The sequence below is a fragment of the Genypterus blacodes genome, unplaced genomic scaffold (genome assembly GCF_046128005.1).
Source record: "Genypterus blacodes isolate CSIRO-AG114 ecotype Tasmania unplaced genomic scaffold, CSIRO-AGI_Gbla_v1 ptg000044l_1, whole genome shotgun sequence".
Lineage (NCBI taxonomy): Eukaryota > Metazoa > Chordata > Actinopteri > Ophidiiformes > Ophidiidae > Genypterus > Genypterus blacodes.
The window spans coordinates 7,429,497-7,451,491 of NW_027466857.1; the positions used below are offsets into that span (position 1 = coordinate 7,429,497).

A 21,995-nucleotide genomic window follows, 5' to 3' on the forward strand; every position below is an offset into this window, starting at 1 on the left:
TTATATAAAATTGTCAACATTGTTACATGCTGTACTAGAATATTTGCACCCCTGTCTGGTAAATTGTTTGGGTTGAATGCAGTTGAAATGTATGCATTTTTTATGAAGGGTAAAGTAGAGTCACACACACTTGAAATGTATGCATTTATTATGAAGAGTAATGTACACACACACACACACACACACACACACACACACACACACACACACACACACACACACACACACACACACACACACACACACACACACACACACACACACACACACACGTATATCCCGCGCTTCTCTTCTTTCATTCACTCTCAGATCGTCTCTTGCGCTGCGTCCTATCCGCTTGCTGTGAAATCACTCTGACGTCTCAGTCGCAGCTGTCTCCTCCTATTCAGTCCACGCCGACCTTATCATTGACAGGTACCTCGACCAATGGCCGCTGAAGGCGTCTTTGTCTACGTATCGCTTGGACCAATCAGAAATGGAGGAGGGCGGACTCAGTGTGGGCCTGGCAAGTTCGGTTGAAATCGTGAGGTCTGGATGGTTTCCTGTGAGTTTTATTTGACATATTATTTATTTGCGTTATTGTATTAGATCGCTTCTCATTTTAAGCTTTTATTAATTATAGTGCCTGTTAAAATAAACAATTTTCGAGAGGTTACGGTCCTTTGGAGCTAGCCTGGCTAAGTGTAAAGCTCTGTAAAGTATTCCAAGCAGAGAACAACGGTGATTTTCCGCAAACAGAACAACAGTTTATGAGTGAATACTAATTTCTGACTGCACTGTGTGTTGAATAATTGCCAGGACAAAGTACATTTGAAACTGTCAGACTACATATGCTCTCCTGCACGATAATATATGTGTTACTACTGCGTTGCTGCTATTTTACGCGGTTGTAACTTTGCTTTATCAAACAGTTCCTCTGTGTCCACACACAGTTGTCGAGCAGGCTTAACCACTGTAGCGTGTGTTTACATATGTTTTCACTATTTCAAATGCTTAATGTGTTCTACGATCACGTCCTCACTCACGGTTATTCAGGGGACATATGTCCAACAGCAAACACCGGTGCAACCCGACCGATCAGGGCGTTTGGATAAGCCAATTGTGTGTTGTGTTTACAGAATGTCCCGGTAATATCAGAAAGCCTGCACCGCCGTGTGAAGTGAATTCCTGCCGAAGCGAGTAGACATCAGGACGGGGACAACCCGAACCACACCTCTGCTCCAAGCTGTCTCCCGGGTAGAGTTGGATACGAGCCTGGCTTCAGTAGTTCCCTTCAGCGGAATGGATCTGGAGAAGACCTAACCTGACTGCTGTGCTGCTAGAACTGTGGAGCTGTAGAAGTTGTTGCTGGCGGAGTCGACCAACTTTTTGAAGGAGGTCACAACGTGTTTTGAGAAGAGAGAAGTCACTGAAAGTTAAGATGGATCAAGCCAGTGGAGGGGAGGATCCTAATAAACCCTCTAAGAAGAAGTCCAGTGAGGATGAGGGGAAAAACAAGAAGCTGGTAAGAATTCACACTGCTGCATGAAACGTGTCCAAGCGTCCAACCCATGTCACCCTGCATGCAAAGGTTATGAAACGTCACTATCAGCAATATGATCAATACACAACAGCTTGATTACTGGGCTGAACTGCAATAACTTCGCTACTTTCCTATATCTACACTCATTTAGATTCCAGTTAGAATGTTAAAAGGATGCGTAATAGTTAACATCAGTTTGTAAACCCGTCAGTATCTAAAAGCATCACACGTTGTCATAACTTACATCTAAGTTTAGTTTGGGATTATTGATGTGTCGTTAGTCTCAAATGGGACTTGTAATGTAGCTCAATACAGAGTAGCTATTAGACTTGGGCAAACAGATCATGTTTCACTGAGTGCTTTACTTTTCAAGCACTTAATGTCATTAACCCTGTCAAGCCTGCATCAATGTTAGAGAAAACATTCTTTGATGAGCATTCTTGTTGTGACAGTTTGGCTTTGATGTCTTCATCCTTAGATGAAGAAATTCAATTACTTGCAGTTGCTCTCCACTTATTTTGCAGTGGAGTCTTTCGTGCGTGATGCCTGATTGATATAACTTTTATCCTTCATCAGCCAGGACTTTGTTTCCTATCGCTTGATTATTACGCACTTGTAGATAGCAACTGATATCTGGAAATTGTATCAGCCTCTATTCCTTGTCTAACTTCCTGTCCTGTCCTGGTGGAGTAGTGGTTGCACTGTGTTTAGAAAGTATTTCTAGTAGTAGAAAGTAGTTATGACAGAATGATCACAAACTATGGGTTGTGGTGGTCTTTAGGGTGACATTTGCAGTGAGACGGTGTAAATCAAGAAATCAAACCATGTTTCTTTGTATTTGAAAGTCAGTTTGGGAAACTTTTGGAGAGAAAAGTTTAGCTGCTGTTGATCCCCGCTGCAACTATCCACATATGTCGGTGTGGAAAATTGGGCTCCTGCTGAAGTGAATGACATAATCTCTCAACAGTGAATAATGTAGCACAGTTTCTCTATGTTGTTCTTGGTGCTTGATTATGATTGGTTGCTGATTGTTTGCCGGGCCAGTGTTTATCTGCGGCACCGCTGCCAAACAAGGAAATGAGAGGGGTATAGCTTATGTTGTTCCAACATGAATGAAGCTAATCTGACTGATCCAGACATAGAGGTTGAACATTGTAGTTGACATTTTAGGACTTTGATGACATATTAGGACTACTCGTTTCCAAAGTTGTGTTGCCCCACTGCTCTTTTAGAAAGCTGTGTCAGTGCTGAGAGTTGAAGAGGACCACATTACCACTGAAAGGGAAGCACTGTCAAACGTGTACTAGCTGGTAATGTCTCAGCAAAACTTGTGAGGGAGGGAAAGTGTGACCACAATCAGTGCCAGACAGGAAACCCCAGTGTAACACTCCCACGCTCGCACAGCTAAAAGGGTGTTGTCGTGAGAAATGCTAACAACACCCTGCAACTCTTGAATATCCTGACCCCCCAGCTTTAGAGTGGTTTGCAGGAGCGAGCGGATGACATCATCACCTCAGCGAGTGAGGAGTCACCGCTCTCTCTCGCTCTCTCTCTGTGAGCTCGCAGCTCTGAGGGCCACATTCCTGGTTGCTCAATCTGCAAAGAGCATAATACAGACACGGGCAGAGGAAGCATGAGTCGCGTCTCTTGCAAAAGTCTCAAGACAGGCTCAGCGATGGAGGGAGGAAGTAATCACTCATCCCCGGGTGGAGCCGGGCCTCAAGCCTCTTTTGCCTTCCCCCATTTTAGCTGCGCCCCAATGCATACTGTCACCCGAATTTGTTTGTAACCATGTAAACAAGGAGAAAAATAATGAAAGTTTTGCATAATGGACTAGTAAACTTTGATTCCCCAGCAGTTTAAAAAAGCAGTTTGCAACAAAATTGACGCTTATGTTCAAATATTCTTTTTCAATGATTTCTTTGTCATATGTGACATTTGACATTTGAAGGTTAAAGTTACTGCTCGCTGTTTTCACCATATATGGTCGTATAAGATCCCATTCCTGACATGCCGTGGAGCGTGCGTGGATAAAGTCCAGATTTAAGGATGCAGTAATAGCCACACTTCTACGCTCATGTAAGCCGCTCAAAGTGCACATTTTCTTTAGTATGAATAATAAGTAAAGTAAGTAAGGACGACATGTACACAGTTTGTGTTAGGTCAGTCCTAGAGGAGAAACCCTGCAACACATATGTTTGTTTAACAGGATTACATCACAGCAACACCATGTGGGCTTTGGGCCCAGGATGTGGATAGTTAACACAGCCAAGGACATTAGTAAAACACCACAGTGCTCAGTCTGTGAAACCTTTCTCTCCTTGCCTTAACCACTCATGTGGTTGTTATAATGTCCACTTTCTATCAAAACATTTAACAAAGCTGACAGATGGAATGAGGTCTTCTTAAAGGAATTCAGAGAAGCTGGTTTGACAGACAGCATTTCCCCTCTTCATACCAGAGCACACAGAGAGAGAAAGTAATACATTGGCAACAGGCATTGGATTTATTCCAATATATCCATATGACTGTTTACGTGCAGCGGATAATTGATATTCAACCTACAAATTGAATGTCTTAAGATATTTGTTTATTGCTTGTTCTTCAAAGTGGGGATTAGCTATATATCGCCCATTTACGGTTCACTACACAAATTGTCAAAGTAACTGTTCACCTGGTTTAGCCTGTCTGAATAAGCTGGAGGCCATGTTGGAAAGCACCTGTGTTTATACCTTTTCAGCACATCTGCGCTGGGGGAAAAGTCTGCTGTCATCAGCGGGGAGGGAGTGGTTTGTGCACACGTGTGTTTGCACGGAGATAATGGCAAAAACCTGCCCATTAGCAGAGAAAAGTTATCAGGAAGAACAGGAAAACAAACTTGATGATTGGTTCTGAATAAACATGCTTGTCAAAGTTGACTACTCATTTCAAATGTTTTTGTCACTTTGTCACTGTTCAGGAACCGAGATGCGATTGGTCCATTAGTTGCATTTTAGTTTAATACAGCCTGTCACGCTTTCATACTGCAGGTGAAATCAGCAGTGTGTTGATTTAAGGCTTTATTCTCACACTGGCTATTGCTCCGATTCACTTCATTTCCACCTGTCAGAGTAGATCTATCAACCTGCTGATCATTAGTTTGAGATGTGCGTGACGTGAAACGTGTTGCTGTGTGCTTCTAGAAAATATTTATACCTGCAAACTAATTTCATCCAAGATTAAACAAGGATTTCTCAGTGATATCACTGGAAAATTGAACGGCACCGTTCAGCGACGGAGCAAAGTACGGGTTTAGTTGCAAAATAGGCACATGCCAATCATTTCTGTCAGTTTGTATTTGTGCGGTTTGCAATTTGTAATTAACGTCTGCGAATTAAATCGGCTCTTAATGATTGCAATTATGCTCGTAATTTGGTAAGTCATTAAAGCCTCAGTAATGCATGGGCAGTTTAACAGTACTTAAGCTGGGGTGTCTTTATCATGGCCATTGGAGACCTTATTGGAGTAACGACATATGCTTTCCCAGACATTAGTGGGCTCTCGTACTGCACGGCAGCTCATTCTGTTACGGCTAGTGAGAAACTTTGAAGATTCAGTTTAGAAGAGAATAAATTGACCGAGTGTTGTCGCAGAAGAAGCATAATTTGTCATGTGGGTCTGATGTAATGAAGAGGTAATATTCCATGCCTAAAGTGTTATTGTGCCATTACACACACCCCCCACACCCCCGCAATCAATCTGCTTTGATATTTATTAAACCACAACCTAAATATCAAATAAGCAAATGTAGCCGTCTGGGTGGTGTAAGCAAGCTGAAGGTTAGATCAATCATGAGCTGTTGACAGCTGAGACGGTATCACTTTGTGAATGATTAGTGATGCCTCACACCGCGCCTGCCGTGGGAAGCGTGTGCGTGTCATTTGAAGCTTTTGACACTTTGACACGTGTGCTTTAAGGGAGCGCCTGTGGATCATTTAAGGTCACGCCAGTCTAGTAGCAACTGTGACATGCTGCAACAAGTTCTCTGAATGTGTGTTTGTTGTATAGAGATGTAAGGTTTTGCGTTCCTATGCTGTTTCATATTAAGGTTCCCTTCATAGTGCTGCAAATCCTCAGTGGTAATAGAACAGACTTGGTTTAAGATTTGTGTGCGATACAGCAGGAAACAGACCACATGTGAGTGGTTTTATGCTTATAGCACTCAGGAAGTGGGAGAGGGGAAGTGGTTAAGAATACTTTTGTCACATTGTGGAAGCAAAAGACACCCTCAGTGCTCAAAGTTCTTACTGTGTCCCACACACATGCTGGAAAGATCCTGCAAAATCTGTGTTTATGTAGATATTTAAGGTTAGCAAACTTCCCAAACTCTATTTATAGACCGAAGGACACTCTTTAACTTCGCCAATATCAAGCCAAATGTGTCCATAATATCGCAAACTCTTTCCCCGCATCGCAGAAATCACAAGGCCTTACCACAAGAGCGATATGAATGATTAAATCAGTGGACTAGATTTAAGACTTCAAGATGAGAGACTTATCAGACGATGTTACTTACTTTTTGAGATGTGCGTTTTGACTGAGTCTGAAGAGTTTCCACGCTCTTTGGTTTGAAGTTATGGAACGTGGAGAGTTTGCTTCTTCCTCCCAGGAGAATGCAGTTGTTTGCAATTGACTTTACTTTGCTGGGATGCTTTACAGATTATTTTTGGAAACCATTAGAGGAATCTTGTGATAGAGGGTGCTTCCCTAATGCAAAGCTATCGAGCTGTAAAAAAAGAATTACTTAATTACTTTATGTTGTAGCTCCACTTGAGGCTATGCATGCATTATGCAAATGTATTATTTAGGGAAACCAAAAAACTGGATCAGACCCATGTATTGACACTGAATGTTAAAGATTTCAGGTAGAGGCCAAAACCCTGATGTTTAATTGCTTGAATGCTCCGTTAAGACCTGACCTAGGTCAGTTGAAAGGAGGACACGAATACAGCAATCGGTGCGACCCGCGGTCCAATGCATCATTGCCGAATACGCTTAGATGTTATTCTTCATAATAGTACAGTATTTAAATTGGATTGAACTGCTTGACTACAGGAGAGAATGGATTGAACCGCTCTGGGGTTTGTGGATACATGTGCAGAGTTTGTGGACACGTGCACATTAGTTAGCTGGATGGATGGGGCCACAAAAGGGACCCGCCATTTATTCATTTTCACCAGTGATTGAGTACTTTCGTTCTTCCCCCCTGGGTCAAAGAGCTATATAATACAAAGCTGCGCTGTAGTTTGAAAACGTGCAGACAGTCTCTGTTCCTCCCCGAAAGCCGAGTTGGTGGTAATCATGGATCAAGCGCGAGTTATGACAGCGACAAATGGAGGTCGATGCTTGGCACGGTTGTGAATGCGCAGACATGAAATATGGCCAGAATGCGCTTAGTTTGTGTTGCTCTGTTGTCTAGTCATTGTGTTAAGAGTAGAGCTCTGTGTCCTTTCAGTCCCTTGGATTTATGATTATGAAACAAAAAACAGACACGCAAAGTGATTTGCAGTAATATGGGTCAAATTTCTATCTTAATTCTCAATTTTTTACCCCAAAGGTAGACGATGGGGCGTAAATGGCCTGATGTATTACAACACAAATGCAAAACCTAGACCTACTTACAGCCTACTGATCGCAATTTCCAAATGAGTATTTTGCTCATGTCCTCTCCTGACACAGAATCTCTTTATGTCTAACTGTGATAAATTAGCAGAAATCTCTGCGTGTGTGCTTTGTTTTGCTATAATTCCCCTTATTAAACCTCTGTAGGGCTCGAGAGAGGCCATTAAAGGGAAGTTTTGATGTGCTCCGACATCGGATTCCTGCAGTTTTGTACCAAAATAAGACATGCATTGTGCGCACGCACCCCATGGTTCACTTTTTGACAAGATATTTGAAAATTGGCTTTTGTTTTTGACGGCCTATATAACAGAGTAAAAACAATACAGAAATCAGTCAACAGAATGAAATGGACCTTGTTTTTGTTTTGATTTAACCACTCTATATTTGCATAATAAAATTATAGACTTTTGACTTCTGTTTGTAAGAGAAAGTGAAGATATTTTTCTTAGCAGTGTATGGAATTCTTCGGAAAAATCACATTAGATAAATCACTGTACTTAATGTATTTTTTACATTTCTCATAATGTGTATACAGGGTATATTTATTTATTATATATGCCAATTATATCTTTGCTGTAACCATGGAACTGGCTTTATGCAGGCTGGATCTTTATTGGAGATTCAGGCTGCATAAAGCCTGTTCCATGGTAACAGCACGATAAATTGCTTTCATAATTCAGACACAGCTAACCGGAGGGCAGTGCTGGTCACATGGTCACATGGTCAGTGCATCCAGTCCAGACCCATTGAAATCCCAACTGTGCTGGCTTTTGTGTGCGTCCCCCTTTTCAATAGCTGCTGTTTTAGGAAAAGGTAAACACTGCTGCAGCTTTTCCCTTTTAAAGGCATATCAGATCTCACATCCAATGCATTATTTTTAACTCTTGTTTTTTCTGTGAATCACTTCTGCTGAGGTGTTTTTGGAACTTATTGGAATAATGAAGAGAAAGGACGTCATTCAATTGCATGAATTGAGTCAAGGCTGCATCAGTCAATATTTCTTTTGGGGCTGAACAAGATGACATTGTGTGCTTGTTCAAATTGCCCACAATCTAATTTTCGCTACTGTGGCAAACATACACAACAGGCTGTCTGTTCTGTTGGTGTGCATGGGTGCTCAGTCACTCAGCTAATGTTTGACTCATCCACTCAGCACAGTTACATGCATGTTTAAACTGCAATTAAGCCAATGTATTGATTTTGTCATACGCCATGTATACGCCTTAATGGACAGCATACAATTTGTGCCAACTTCAATACTCTGATTACTTGTCTTGAGAGCAATTAGAGCAAAAAAATGTGTTAAAGCCATATACTGTATATGGACAGCGTACCATTTGTGCCAATTTCAATTACAATTGGCCACAAATTGTATGCTGTCCATGTATATAGGTTTATCACATTTTGCTCTAATTGCAGTACTGAATGCACAGCCACTGATTTGATTCAGAGGTCTAGTATGTTCCTATGGAAACGGGCTGGGAGAAGGTGGAGGCTTTAAGGAGGAAACAGCCAAAAAGTGATGCACCCTCCCAAGGTGAGCTGCATCAGGGCCAACAGTAGGTAGTTAGTGTGTTGGCAGAAGTTGATGTGTGCTTCTATTCCTTCTCTTCAGTGTGTGTGCGACCCACTGAGTCGCTGATGTAGAGCTAACAACCAACGCATCATGCACTGAAGGAAAACATTTGCCGTCTTGATTTCCACAACCCACCCTGCTTCTCAATCACATCTTCAGTGGTCAGATACAGTAGCATTCCTTATACCCACATCACCTTCCCACACAGAAAACTTAGCAGGAGCTCTCGAGAAAAGTTTGCATCACCTGCGTTGCTGCTGTGAGACGTAGAATCACGCACAGGTATTTGTCCATTTATGCACGTTCGCTCCAGGCACTTTCATGAAGGAACTTCCTGTATACAAGGCCAGGTGTCACATTTACTCCATATCAGCCCATAACAAGCTGATGGACACTTTGAATGGTGGCTAACGTGGGTCGTCACGATGGAGTGTCTCGCTACGCCCTGTCGGCACTACTAATACCTACTTTAAAAATATGTCATGTTGAGAGTGTGTATCCAGTGGTTTTCATTCAACTTTGGTCTGAAAATCCTCATTTGGGCTGCAGCATATACGGCTCTCAGGCTGTGCTTTGCTGTTCAATCAACAGCAGGTGTTCTGAATTAATTAATTGTGTGTATTCTCCTGCTAGATCCAGTTTTGTTTGAAGTTGAGCAGGTCTTAATATCGTCTTGGGCGCTTCCTGTGTGCCTGAATTTCCTGTAGTGTTGATATTAACTTTAGGGTGTAGTTCAGTTTTGTTGTTTTATTTTAAGCCGCGATGAAAGCCTAAGATGGGAGGAAATATTGGGATGTTGCAGTTCAAAATAACACAGCCAATAACACAAACACAATGGAATATGAGCGTACAGTATTAGAGTGAAATGGTTCAGTCAAAATAAATGACTATGCTTGTGCTTAGTGCATTCATTATGCTCGTGTTTAATTCTCTCTTTGGCCTGTTTTCTTCTGCGTCTGTGCCTTTTAACAGGTGCTGTCTAATGTCGGTCAATACTTATAAGCACACAGTATTAGCTCTGGCCAGTTTGCCCAAAACCGGGTGTGGACTTAAAAGGGATCATATACTGTGCTGAATCAACAGAGAGAGGAGAGGAAGAGTGTGTCGGAGCTTTGTGGGGATTTGGTCGGGAGTTTATCAACCTTGTATGGATAAATATTAGGTCTGAATAAACATCAATCAAATTCCTTTGGAGTTTAAGTAATAAATGAACACCCAGAATACAAATTCTCTTATATAAGAATTCTACATGACTACTTAAGTATAATGTGACCAGAATGAAACCTTGGATTTGTTCATATGTGCACCTATTGCCGGAAACTTAACTTGCTTTGCCCCAATGGAAATAAGACTTATTTTTAACACAATAGCTGAATTGAGCAGGTGGCTAAAAAGGAAAACTTGGAAGTTGCATGAAGTTGCCAAGTGTGAGCAGTACATTGCATTGCCGTCCTCCCTGTCAACAATGTCTGGCTCCGAGTAGTTCTTTGTTATTATTAGAACTAATTAAAGTAAAACCTAATTTCCCTTCTCAAGTCATTTTACGGAGCCTTTTCTGGATAACTTGGGCACTGGTTTTTATAGTGATGGTTCCATTGAGCGAGTTGAAAATGACATCATACAGATGGTCGAGTTAAATTAGTCGGGAATAACAGCGGTCGCTGTTTGGAAGCTGTGAAATAGTAGCCCACTTGAAACAAAGTCGGTCCATTGTCCATCTAGAAAGAGAATTTATTGCACGTGCCATATGGTGGCACGCTGTTATGAGACTCAGGAAGGATATTGGTTACATCAGTTAATGTAATATTAACATTAAGTGTAGTACGTGAGGATCATTTTAAGTTATTGTGTGAAATATGCATACTAATACAGTTTTGTGTCCCCAAATAGACTCTCAAGTTGTGAGATATTGCTTTGTGTTTTCCTTTTTTAATGATCTGCATGGAGTCATAATCATATTTGATTAAGGAGGGACCCAGAGCTAATTTGATTAGGTTATTTAGAGGAATATGTGTTTGGTAATAAACATTTATTATGATGAAAAAGTTTACTTTAATAAGCAGTAGACGCCCAGAGGACATGTGAGCTTAATTGTTAGATGTTAAATTGTGTTGTTGCGATGTTGCCGAGATAATGGGCAAGGAAAGGCCCTCAAGTCAAGGCAATTAACCAAACAGTGGTTTGATTGTTGTTAAATTGATTAGAAAATGTTTAAGTACTCTGTTTGAAAATTAGCTATTGTTTCACACAGTTTTCATCTGCTAGAGAATGCTGGGCTTAATGATACATATGCCCTTGGTTACAAATGGGGGGAAAAAGTTAATCATCAGGTCACGTTCTTAGTTTCAGTTGTACCCAGATTGCGATGCTGTACGCCGCCGTAGCAAAAGCCACAAACGCTTGGACGTGCGAGGTAATGCTTGATGAATTATGACCTTTTGACACATTTGTCATCCGTGCTATAAATTAGGGGGTTTGTAAACACAGATACCGTGCACATTTTGAGAATGCAGCTTGGTTTCCCCAACTGTTGATCAGTTGTTGAAGACAGAAGTAGTGACAGATAGATAAGATGACTTCATTTCTGCTCGGTGTTGCCCAGTGCGACAGCTGAAAAGGATGCACAGAGGGAGGTGCAGGTTGGAGCTAATCTCTTTGCTCGTTCCTGTCTCAGTAGTTTCCTAATTGCTATTGCGTGGAAATCCTCCGCTGGAGGCAAACTTTATGGCCATCACCACGCCACAGCTCCATACTCATTAATACTTCACAGCTTAGTGCCACAGCATATGGCGGCGTTGCTCCTGCTTCCCATTCGAGGTGTGTTTCCAACAGGGCTGGCTCCGATTGTGTCTGGAATGAATAAAAACATCTGTAGCGAGGAGCTGATAAAAAAAAAAGAAAAGATGTCAGCTGTTCCCAGCAGTTTGTGAGTGGGCTAAGATTTTTTGCAAACAAGTGTCGACGGTTAAGCGTGGCAACATAAGGTTTGCACGCCTCCATGAGAAGGTGGGATTTTTCTCATGTGATTCTAGCGTTTGTGACGACTGCAAATATACAAGAGGGCTGAGTCACTATCACAACAAACAATGCTCTCGACAACACACACACCACACAGATACAAGCACCTTTTGTGTCTCAGTCTGCCTGTAACACCTTGCCCCATGTGAAATCTGTTACTTTCCAGATACACCTTAAATAAGCACTAACCTGCATGTTTTATTTAATTAAAGGGGTTATTTCATTTCCGGCTGTCGTGCCGTGGGGATCACAGGTGCTCGATCATACCACTCATTTTCTGTCTTTCGTATAATATGAAAATGGATGTGGTTGGGATCTTCACGCTTTTGCAAACACTTTTATTTCCATATATTGTTTTGCTGTTGTGCTTTGGGGATCATAGGTACTCGATCACGCGTCTCATTTTCCGTAACATGCTGTCTTTCGTATACATATGAAAATGTATGTGATCTGGATCTTCACGCTTTCGCAAGCACTTTTATTTCCATATATTTATTATTTTGCTATCCTTTGCGCTCATCAAGGTGTTCCATATCCTTTGTGCAGTAACCAGGATATGCTCCCGTCCTCATTATGAAACGCGGATACTAGTATAAATTAATATTAACAGATATTTCAATCCCGCACCATATTGTTTTCTCTAATGTATAGAAATGGTGTGAATATAATTGCATCCTAATCACGCGTGTACCAGGATAACTAGATGGTATCCAGACGCTGTACACATGAACACACCGATTCATACTGTGTGTCGTTAGTTCTGTTGGGTCTCTATTCACACTGTGCCCTCCCTCCCAACAGAACATACACATAAAAACATTGGCTGACGATATGGTAAGATGCTCGGTTTCATTTTGGTGTGTTATGCTTTATGTCTTCACCTCATCTTGTTGCCATGACTGCATGGGGCTTTAAACTGAAATTTTGCGGATGGATCAGATATAGCCGACTTCAATTCAATTACAGGTGGTTCTTCTAAGATTTGTTGTTGGGGAATATAATCCCTCACAGGATCTGTATCATTTCTTGATGCAGTAACATAAGATGTTTGCACCTGCAGCCTTTTTAATATAAGGAATCAGCAGGTAGCCTAACTTCAACACTTAGAATCTGATGTAAGTTTTTCCACCGGGCCTCGCCACGTGCAATTTAGTGTCAACCTGTAGCGGCTGCCTATGAGGAACGAACTGTATTTGATCCATCCAGTAATATTTCATTAAAGTGATAATGATGTCATGTATTGCATGTCATCACCATCCTGTGTGTTTGTCTTTCCATTTTTATTTCTGCATGCGCGTTCATCTAGAATCACCTCTCCAGTACACTTTCACTAAACTTTGACTGGTTGCTCGTTTCTAACCCTGTACCAAATGTCTACAGGTTGCATCTGTCTTCTATAATCTATCTGTCCATCAGCGTGTAATATGTTTTATACTGCACTTTTGTAATTAACAAAAGGAGACTGTAACTCACTCACTTACTGAAGTGAGTTTACGCTCCTGTCTTACACTTAAACTACACCTGTAACTACCTGTGCACAAACCAAGTGATGCTGAACATGGTGGTAAGTGAAGTTCTGATGAGGTTTGTATGCTCCAGCCTCAAATACAGCTGTCTTGCAATATGTGGCACATGTTGATCACTGTCACTGACTCAAACAGGTCTAATATTTAATCAGTACGGTTATATTTTGATTAAAGGCACAGTTGTAGCCAGCCTACCACCAATAGTAGGTTTGTTGGTAATTTTGAAAATGGAAAAGACTAAAAATTGTGTTAAGCGATTAATAGATATCAAGTAATAACATCTTAACTTTTTACTAGTGGAAGCATCTACTTCTAACTATGCTGCCCTGTTCAGTTGGCTGAAACAGTCTGGCAGAGTATATATAAGTTAACATGGATAGGAATATTGAATGTGGGTTATAATCAGTTTGAAGTTATTTTCCTCAAAATCAGCTCAGCATTTATTATTCATGATAACGCTTTATCCTAGACCAAGTCTGAATAACATCCTTGGTCGCACTTCAGAATTGTAACATCCGACATGCTTCTTCATATCTTCCAGCGCGATCGCATCACCAGTTTTCGAAAAACGGGGATGAAGAAGGAGAAGCCTTTGATCCAGCATCCTACAGATCCAATGTCTGCGCAAATTGAACTGCCTGTTCCCCAGCCGCTTTTCGACGACCGCTCCTTGAACCTCTCAGAGAAGGAGATTAATGATCTCTTTGAGAAAATGATGGTGAGTTTTGCATTTCTTGTGTATCTACGACATATCAACATGTGTGAACACCTGTTTTGGAGCTCAACACGTAACGTTTCCCCCTTTTGTGTCACACTTTATTTTGGTGAAAAGCTTTGGAGAACATAACGAATCTGACCTCAGTGACAATCAGCTTTATCGCTTGAGGACCTTAGCGCCAGAGTGCATAGTAGAAATGAGTGCAATTAGTAATTAAGCATGTAAATTCAGTCTTAAAAAACTCAGGAAATGTGGTGCTAATTCCACTGTGTGACCTTTATTCCTCTGCGATAGGGCAGTGGTTGATTGCTCTGTGGGAATGGTCCAACAAATCTACTTACTTAACCTTGATCTTGAGTTGTCAATGTCACACAGAGATTTAGAATCCCCAGTAGCAGCGATTATAATCACGCGTAGATAGATACTCGCTGTTTGATCACGGTGTGCTCATGGAGACATGGAAATAACTTCACTTTGGACAGAAATCCATCCGTTTTTATTATGCTGTGAGGTCCTGGATCATTTTATCAGTGTAACGCACATCTATGAACTTCAGGGCCGTATCTTAATATCTTGATTTCGTGAGATGACACACAGAACTTATTGTCCGGATGAATCCCTTAAGGCTGCCAGCTTGTGTTGATCCAACAGTGAGCATTAGCATTAGCACCCAGGGACTTGCATTAGCATGCAAGTCCCTGGGTGAGATGAAACAGTGCCCTCTTATGGGATTATACAGGACCTCTGCTTTTATGTGTGACCCCTCAAAGATTGTGTTTGATGTTCAATTGAGTGAGACATAATGTTGTACCTCGACAAAATGTACAATACAACAGCCATGGTTAGCATTTTATTTGTATGCTGCAAGTATTTACGTGAAAATGCATTCAGATATTAACCCTATAACAACTAGGGCCTTGCCTACATATCCCCCCCCCTGTCAGAGTGAACGCTGAACTTTCAAATTCATTTTGCACTCAAAGTGCTGTCACACCTGTGATTTTCTCTATTGTAATGCATTTTTGGCCTTATGTACTGCAGGATTGAAATTTAACAAAAAGCTTTCAGTCCATCTCTTTGAAGTGGGCGGCTCAATTACGCTTGCATCATTGGTCATAGGTTCGTGGACTGTGTGTGGATTCTGTTTTGCACACGCGTGCGTCCGTGTGTGTGCATGTGTGGCACGGTGCCCGCCTTCCCTTTTCTCTCACACAATGGTCTTTATCGCCACGGCTATAGAAATGCGACCAATGCTCCTGGTTTTCATCAGGCTACTGTTCAGTATTTTCTTGCCTGGGTGCTCATCCCTGTCACTCAGTTCACCTCTCAATTACTATGTTTGTGCTCACTGCAGCGTGACATTAAACCCAGGGTTCAATTTGCTCAGTGATGGACAACAGAGAAGCCATGTTTGCTGCTCTGACATTTGACAGACCCCGGCCCTGGGTTTAAAAGTATAATTGCAGTAATGAACATCAAAAAAAGAGGGTTATTTACCTATGAACTGTGAAGCCATCGCTATTAAACAGTAAATTTTTCTCTTATGAAGTAGATACATAACATAGAAGTGACAGTGGTTGGTAGTTTCCTTTTTTTGCAAGATGTTTTTCTTCTGTATCTTTCCACCCCTCTTTCCCTTATCGATTATAACGATGGTGCCACATGTCTCCATGTCCAGCAGGCTGCAAATAAGGGAACGACCCATGACCTATCAGTTAGACCACCTACTGTGCATTAATGACGAGGGGAACATGTCTCACTTCAAAAACCAGTTTACACAGTGCAGTGTTCAACTCACAGCCTAAATAGCACATATCCTATTACTGAAAGGTCATCAAAGGGATCTGGGGGAAAGATAGTGAGAAACACTCCGCGGGGGAGTGGTGGCACAGGGATTAAATCCAGCTCCTAATATTTTTGAAGCTTTACCATTGAGAAGTATGTTTGTCAAAGCTACGGACAAAGATGAAACACTCGGGGAAGAATGCAGTCTTTCCTTTATTGTGTCTGTGTCCCGTCCTTGGATTCTTCAAGATATGCACAGCTGGATGCACGGAGCCCCTCATCAAAATGCACAACAGTAAATCCACTCGTGAAATAGCCGGTGTTCTCGTTTTTTTTACTGAGGGAGGCGGTATGTGCCGCAGTAGCAGACTCCCCGACGCACAGGCTTCAGGCTAGTAAGACGATGACACAGAATATAACCTGAGTGTGAGATCAGCAGCTCATCAACATTCAGTGAGCAGTGAAACCACCACATGGCCCCGCTGTCTGACATCTTTGATAAATCACCAAACCCTTTCATTATCAGTCCAGCTTATAATTGCCTGTAAAAGGACAGGTAAGGAGACGCAGAGGAGGGGCGACTCATGCTTTCAGACACGCAAAGTTGTCCTCGTCTGCTGTACAATATCTCCCAGCATGAAGTCGTCGATACTTACAGCGTGTTGGCACATTTACGTCATTTGTGCAGTTGGGCTATTACATCAATTTCTGTTCATAGTTCTGTCTGTTATGTGGCGTTCCTTGCCACTGCCTAGACTTTAAGTTGTCATAGCATTGCCCAGGTGCGCAACAACATACATAAACATAGCATGGTTGTTGCGGTTGCTGTGTAACCTGTTTGAGCTTTGTGCAAATGTATCTCTCGCCATCCTTGGTTTCCTCGCTGTCCATAGTAGTGTATGGTATTTGGGGGGCGACTTGCAAAAAGAGAGAGCAGTGAAGAGAAAATGTAATATTGCAGTTCTCCTGTGGTTAGTTTGAGGTTTTACGTGCCTCTACTGTGCACCACTGTCACACACCCTCCCAGTAATAAGCTCCTATGTGATCCCTCAGCAGTTACACTCTGCACCAGGACACTAAAACCAGCCCACAGGAGGGCTACTGTGTGTGTGCGCGTACACACTCACCATGAACCAGACTTGGGGGCAGTGGACAAAATAATCAATTTGTCACCGTTGAAGCAAAATATATTTTAACGGCGTCTATTCCTCTTAGATTCCCTTTTCCCATGGCTTGAATTCTGTGTTTCTGCTTCAGAGGGAAACGACGGTTGGCATTAATTGTCCTTCCCTGCAATTATAAACCTGCGATTGCTCAACGCCCGAGGCAGTGGGCATCCTCTCCTTGGACTGGGCTTTGTTCACAGGTAGAATTTTCAATGTGTTCAGTCGCGTGATGAACGGCGCACTGGTTTGCCGGGGTGGACACGCTCACCCCATGTTGCTCTCCAAGTTGCTGAGCAAGTGTTGCAAAAGGAGATCGATTCTGGTTCAGTTGAGACAAATGCAGACTGATTAGTGTTTGCACATTTCTAAATGGACCCTGCCAGACCAACGCGAATCAAGATCGAGATTCTAGAACATTCTTCAGTGTTTCAGTCACGTCATTTCAGTCGCACAAGCACAAGTCTAGTTAAAAATACCTTGTGATATCTCGCCTCCACGTCGACTATGAGGGGATCATTAATAAGCCAGCATTAATCATTTTGGAGGCAAACCGCGGAGGGTTCATTTTTCCAGTTTGCCCCTGACAAGTGTCCCGTAGGCCCCACTCCTGTTACCCCTCCTACAATATCCTCACCGCGACACATTTCACCTTGTTTATTGAATGCCAGTTAAGCTGATAAATTACCAGAGTTCAAAGATTAATTAAAAACCTGCTGCTTTCCCTGGGTGAAAAACTGCCAATTGTAAAAGTTTCAGCTGCACTTTTTTCCGCCTTGCTCCACAAAAAAGGGCTGATAATGGATTCTTTGCTCTGAGGTTATTTACTAGAGGAAGTAGTTGGAGGAATTTAGGTCATGGTGTCCCTGGATTGGAGTTCTGCTCACCGTTTCACTGATAAATGAAGGGAACAATAGTTAGTGTTATATAATGGGTTAGATCTCTTGTTAATGCTGATTTGATCTGTTTTTATTGAACTCACCTGCTTTATTTATCATGTCAATTTCTTTGTCTTATAGTGAAAGCGGTGAGAGCAATCGCTGCAAAATCAGATCAATTAAAGAACACAATATTATTATTATTGTGGTACCCAGCAGAGGGCAGTATGGCTCTACAACAAGAGCTTCCCTGTTCGCAAACCCTGAGGATTTTTTTTCTTTCCCTTTTCATTCTAGCCATCTCTTTGAGAGAGTGTGCTCTGATAAACATCCCCCTTCATTCTAATCATCATGTCATTCCCTAGCTTTTAGTGCTCTGTCCGGCCTTCGCTCCATCCCCTCGTCTCTCCCACATGAAAGACCTCTTTTGTAATGCAGAATAAAAGTACCACGAAGATAATACTCCCAATAAGACGCAGATCCATCCTATCTGATATGATTGCATGGCCTCAATGGAAGCAGTGTTGTTTGATTTTGCTGTTCTTGTTCAGAGTTAGGGTGTAGTTTATATTACTGAAGCCGCGCTACATCCGTTTCAAGGACTTATTAGCACTGTTCTTATTTCTTATTGTAGGACCTCCTGACTCTCATAGAAAGACCAATAGAAAAGAAATTAATTCTACTGTGTGACAGAGTGTGATATACAAGAGTTATCGTGGTAATGAAAATATATTTTTTGGTCACACCGAGCTATTTCCTCTTCAGCGTTTTACAGTAAGCACAACCAAATGAGATCAGAATGTTTGATTGTCATCCCATTTCATCAGCGGCGTCGAGTTTGGGCCGAACATTTTCTTCTCAAACTCGGCAGCGGTGTGTCACTATGGATCAATCGCTCTTGAATTCGTCAGTGCCCTCATGTTGTGTCTGTGCTTGTTTTTTTTAGGAGGACATGAATCTCAATGAGGAACGCAAAGCCCCTCTGCGTGGGAAGGACCTGAGCACTAAACGTGAGATGGTGGTCCAGTACATCTCCGCCACTGCCAAATCTGTAAGTACAAGAATAAACAAGAGGGCTGTTGCTTGCATGAATAGTGAGTTTCTACAGTATAGACACTCAATTGTTGAGAATAATGAGTTTGACCTGATCCTCTTTTATGGCCCACATCCTTATGGCCGCTCTTGTTCTCTCTCTTTTTGTTCTCCCCCCCCCTCTGCTTCAGACTGCCTAGGTTGGCAGCCTGAAGAATCAGTTGTAGATTGTTTCCACTCACACTCTCACACAGTGTGAACCTAAAGGTGGATGGTTAGTGCTTATTCAATCACTTGCTTGCAGTGTTCTCAATAAGTGCTGGTTGGCTGCTCGACAGTCTTATGATAAATCATTACCCAGCTACAATTTGGGCTGTTTTTCCCTTAAATTTCTATAATTTAGGTGTTTTTGTTTACACTTCCACAAATTCCAGGGAATAGTGCTTCACGAGGAACCGACAGGATGTGAAAAAATAGAGGCTTTTGTGGTGTTTGGAAATGCTGTTAAATCTAATTAACAATTACTTGGTGAGTGTTGCCAGCATAGGACATGAATGGCAGGTTATCATTGTTGCTATCATTGTTGTGTTCCAATTCATGCACACCATTTTGTGGCATCTTGGAATAAATTGTTCATGACTACATATCTCTGAAAAATAATCCTAAAAATAATTGAATTTTTCCCCTTAGTTCTATTAGGTAGCAATTTCCCTACTTTGATTTGAATGACATCATTGGTGACATCAACTTCATGGTCTGATTGTGATCATTCAATTTTATCTAAGTGTATTTCACCATTTAGCTTATCATTGGTTTATCACCATCTGACCTACATTGTAATTCCGTGACTGAACAAGGGGATAGCACCAAATTAGATGGATGGACTGAAGGATAAGTGGTTAGAGTTCATCCACTTTTGGACCATTCTGAATAATTGCAGAAGACTGTTGAAATATTGACACTACAACTCTGGGACGCACATTTTTTTTAAGCAAAATCAAATCCCAGGTTATATTCTATCATAGAGGGAAAAAAAGCCACAAAGCCATTCCATTTCATTATGAAGCACCAAACTGGTCACTCTTGTCAGAAGACTTCCTCTCAGGGGAGCAGGACCCAGGATCGTTCTTCCTGCCCTAATCTTCTCATTTAGCCGACTACTGCAAAACCTATTGAGAACACTGTGCTTGCATATTAAGTGGAGTTGGTGGTCCTCCAGGTGTGAACTTGCATGCAAATGATTTTGCCCGGCGGTGACGGTGCCTCGTCTAATGTCTTTATTAAGTTCATTTCAACTCTTCCGTCAGCAGTTGTAATCCAGTAAATCATGCAATCACCAAGTACAGAAGGTAGGACACAGGCCATGTTCAACTTGATAACATAAAAGGGCTAAACATAAACAAATGACACATTATACCTAAGTGCACTGTTGAGCTGAGGTGTATGCGTATTTTCTGATGGTAACCCATGAATTTGATGACTTTTTTATGAGCGTGTGAAGTGAAAATAACATGACTGAAGAAAAGGGATTTTCTCTCCCCCCCCCTCATTGATTGCCAAACCTCGTAGCCCTCCTCTTGACATTATCATTTATTACCGCCCTCATTGTTATGATAATTAACTGGAATTATTGATCATGATGATTATCAGCAATGATTGAATTCCAGACAGGGCACATTATGCTTTGTGAGCATTCATTGATATTTTATTTCTATGTACAATTTAATCTGCGTAGTCAAAGGACAAAGTGTGATGTCTGTCAGAACCTCTGCTATCACTTTTAATAGGATTGAAGGAGGGGAATGGTTGAATGTCAGTGATGGGGGGATGTTACTTCACTTACACAGATTCATACAAGTGCAGACCTTACCCAAGGGCATTTGTACATGAACATTTTGTCATGTACCGCTATGATATGAAAGCAGTCATAAGAAGCCAGCTTTGCTTGATTTACAAGTGTAGGGGGGCATCTGTCTATGGTTCTGATCGCAGTACGAGACTGCTGCCAAAAACACATTTCATGCAACAGAAGAATAGAGATTTACACAGCAGGCCAATAACTTCACTGTTAAAGAGTTTAGCAGGGGACTGCCATAAAAACATCATTGTAGCGAGCAGATTTTTATGTTGAGTATTAACTTCTGTTTGATTTAAAATTAGTGATAAATAAAACCCAAGTCTTTTCTTACCCATATCATAAAATAAAGCAGGTTGTGCCACAAGTATCAGCAGATTCTCAACATTCTTCTTTAGGCTTTCATGATTGTTTCAGCTTTAAATATGAGTTCCAGTGCTTAATATTAATAATTATTGTCGAGATATGTAGCGTGGACTAATGGACATTTAGTTATTGAGCATTCACAATGTTGAATGTAGGGAGTGATGCATTTGAAATGTGTGGGGGATTTCTCTGTTCTGTTGTGGTGCCTTTAACTTTTTGTGTCCTTCTCCACGAAAGATGATTGCACCTTGTGAGATCATTGTTTTGTGGCTTTCTGACTGGGTCTATGGGATAAGGTCTTACTTGCATCCATCTCACGCGTCCTTTCTTTCTGTTTACCTTTTTATTCTACACGGTCCCAACATAATTTGGCATTTTCCTCACAGAGGCACATCCTGTTTTACACATATCTTTTACTACAGTCATGAAATGCAAGCGTGTACTAAGGGCAATGAATGTTCACAAATGTCACCCGCTACGGCACGCACACGTCAATACTCAAAGCTGTCCATTTACACTCCGACACCTCTTTGTCTCCCATTAGCTATGGCTAATGCAGGCTTGCTCAGACACCATTGTAGATGGTAGTCCAGATCTGTAAATACTGATGGAGCGAGAAATGTCCCCTGCTATTCTGTGTCCTTTCTGCTTGTCTGTGTTTATAGACGTGTCCAGCTGAGAAACTGCTTCGTGTTTTCACCAAAATCAACATTACTTTCTACCACAAAGAAAGAAAGACCTCATCACCTTGAATTTTGGTACATTTAGATGAGTGTCCTTCAAAAACATATTATGTTCTAAAATCTTCATCTTGTTTATAAGTATGGAACTTTTCCTTTAATGATCAAGTTTAAAATTTTAGCGAAAAAGATGATCAACACTTTGTTTACTCAAA

General features: G+C 41.5%; 1 protein-coding gene across 4 annotated transcripts in view; it reads left to right on the plus strand.

The window, feature by feature from the left end:
- Positions 1–465: 465 nt before the first annotated feature.
- The window catches only part of diaph2 (diaphanous-related formin 2), a 326,344-nt gene continuing 304,814 nt past the window's right edge, over positions 466–21,995 (plus strand). For 3 of the 4 annotated variants that reach the window (XM_076149017.1, XM_076149018.1, XM_076149020.1), the window contains exons 1-5: positions 466–544; positions 1,119–1,504; positions 12,579–12,611; positions 13,845–14,021; positions 18,794–18,898. In XM_076149017.1, the coding sequence (XP_076005132.1) occupies positions 1,421–1,504; positions 12,579–12,611; positions 13,845–14,021; positions 18,794–18,898 (399 nt within the window). In that variant the 5' untranslated portion in view covers positions 466–544; positions 1,119–1,420. The remainder of the gene's footprint in view (positions 545–1,118; positions 1,505–12,578; positions 12,612–13,844; positions 14,022–18,793; positions 18,899–21,995) is intronic. The other variant, XM_076149019.1, reaches the window with a different exon arrangement.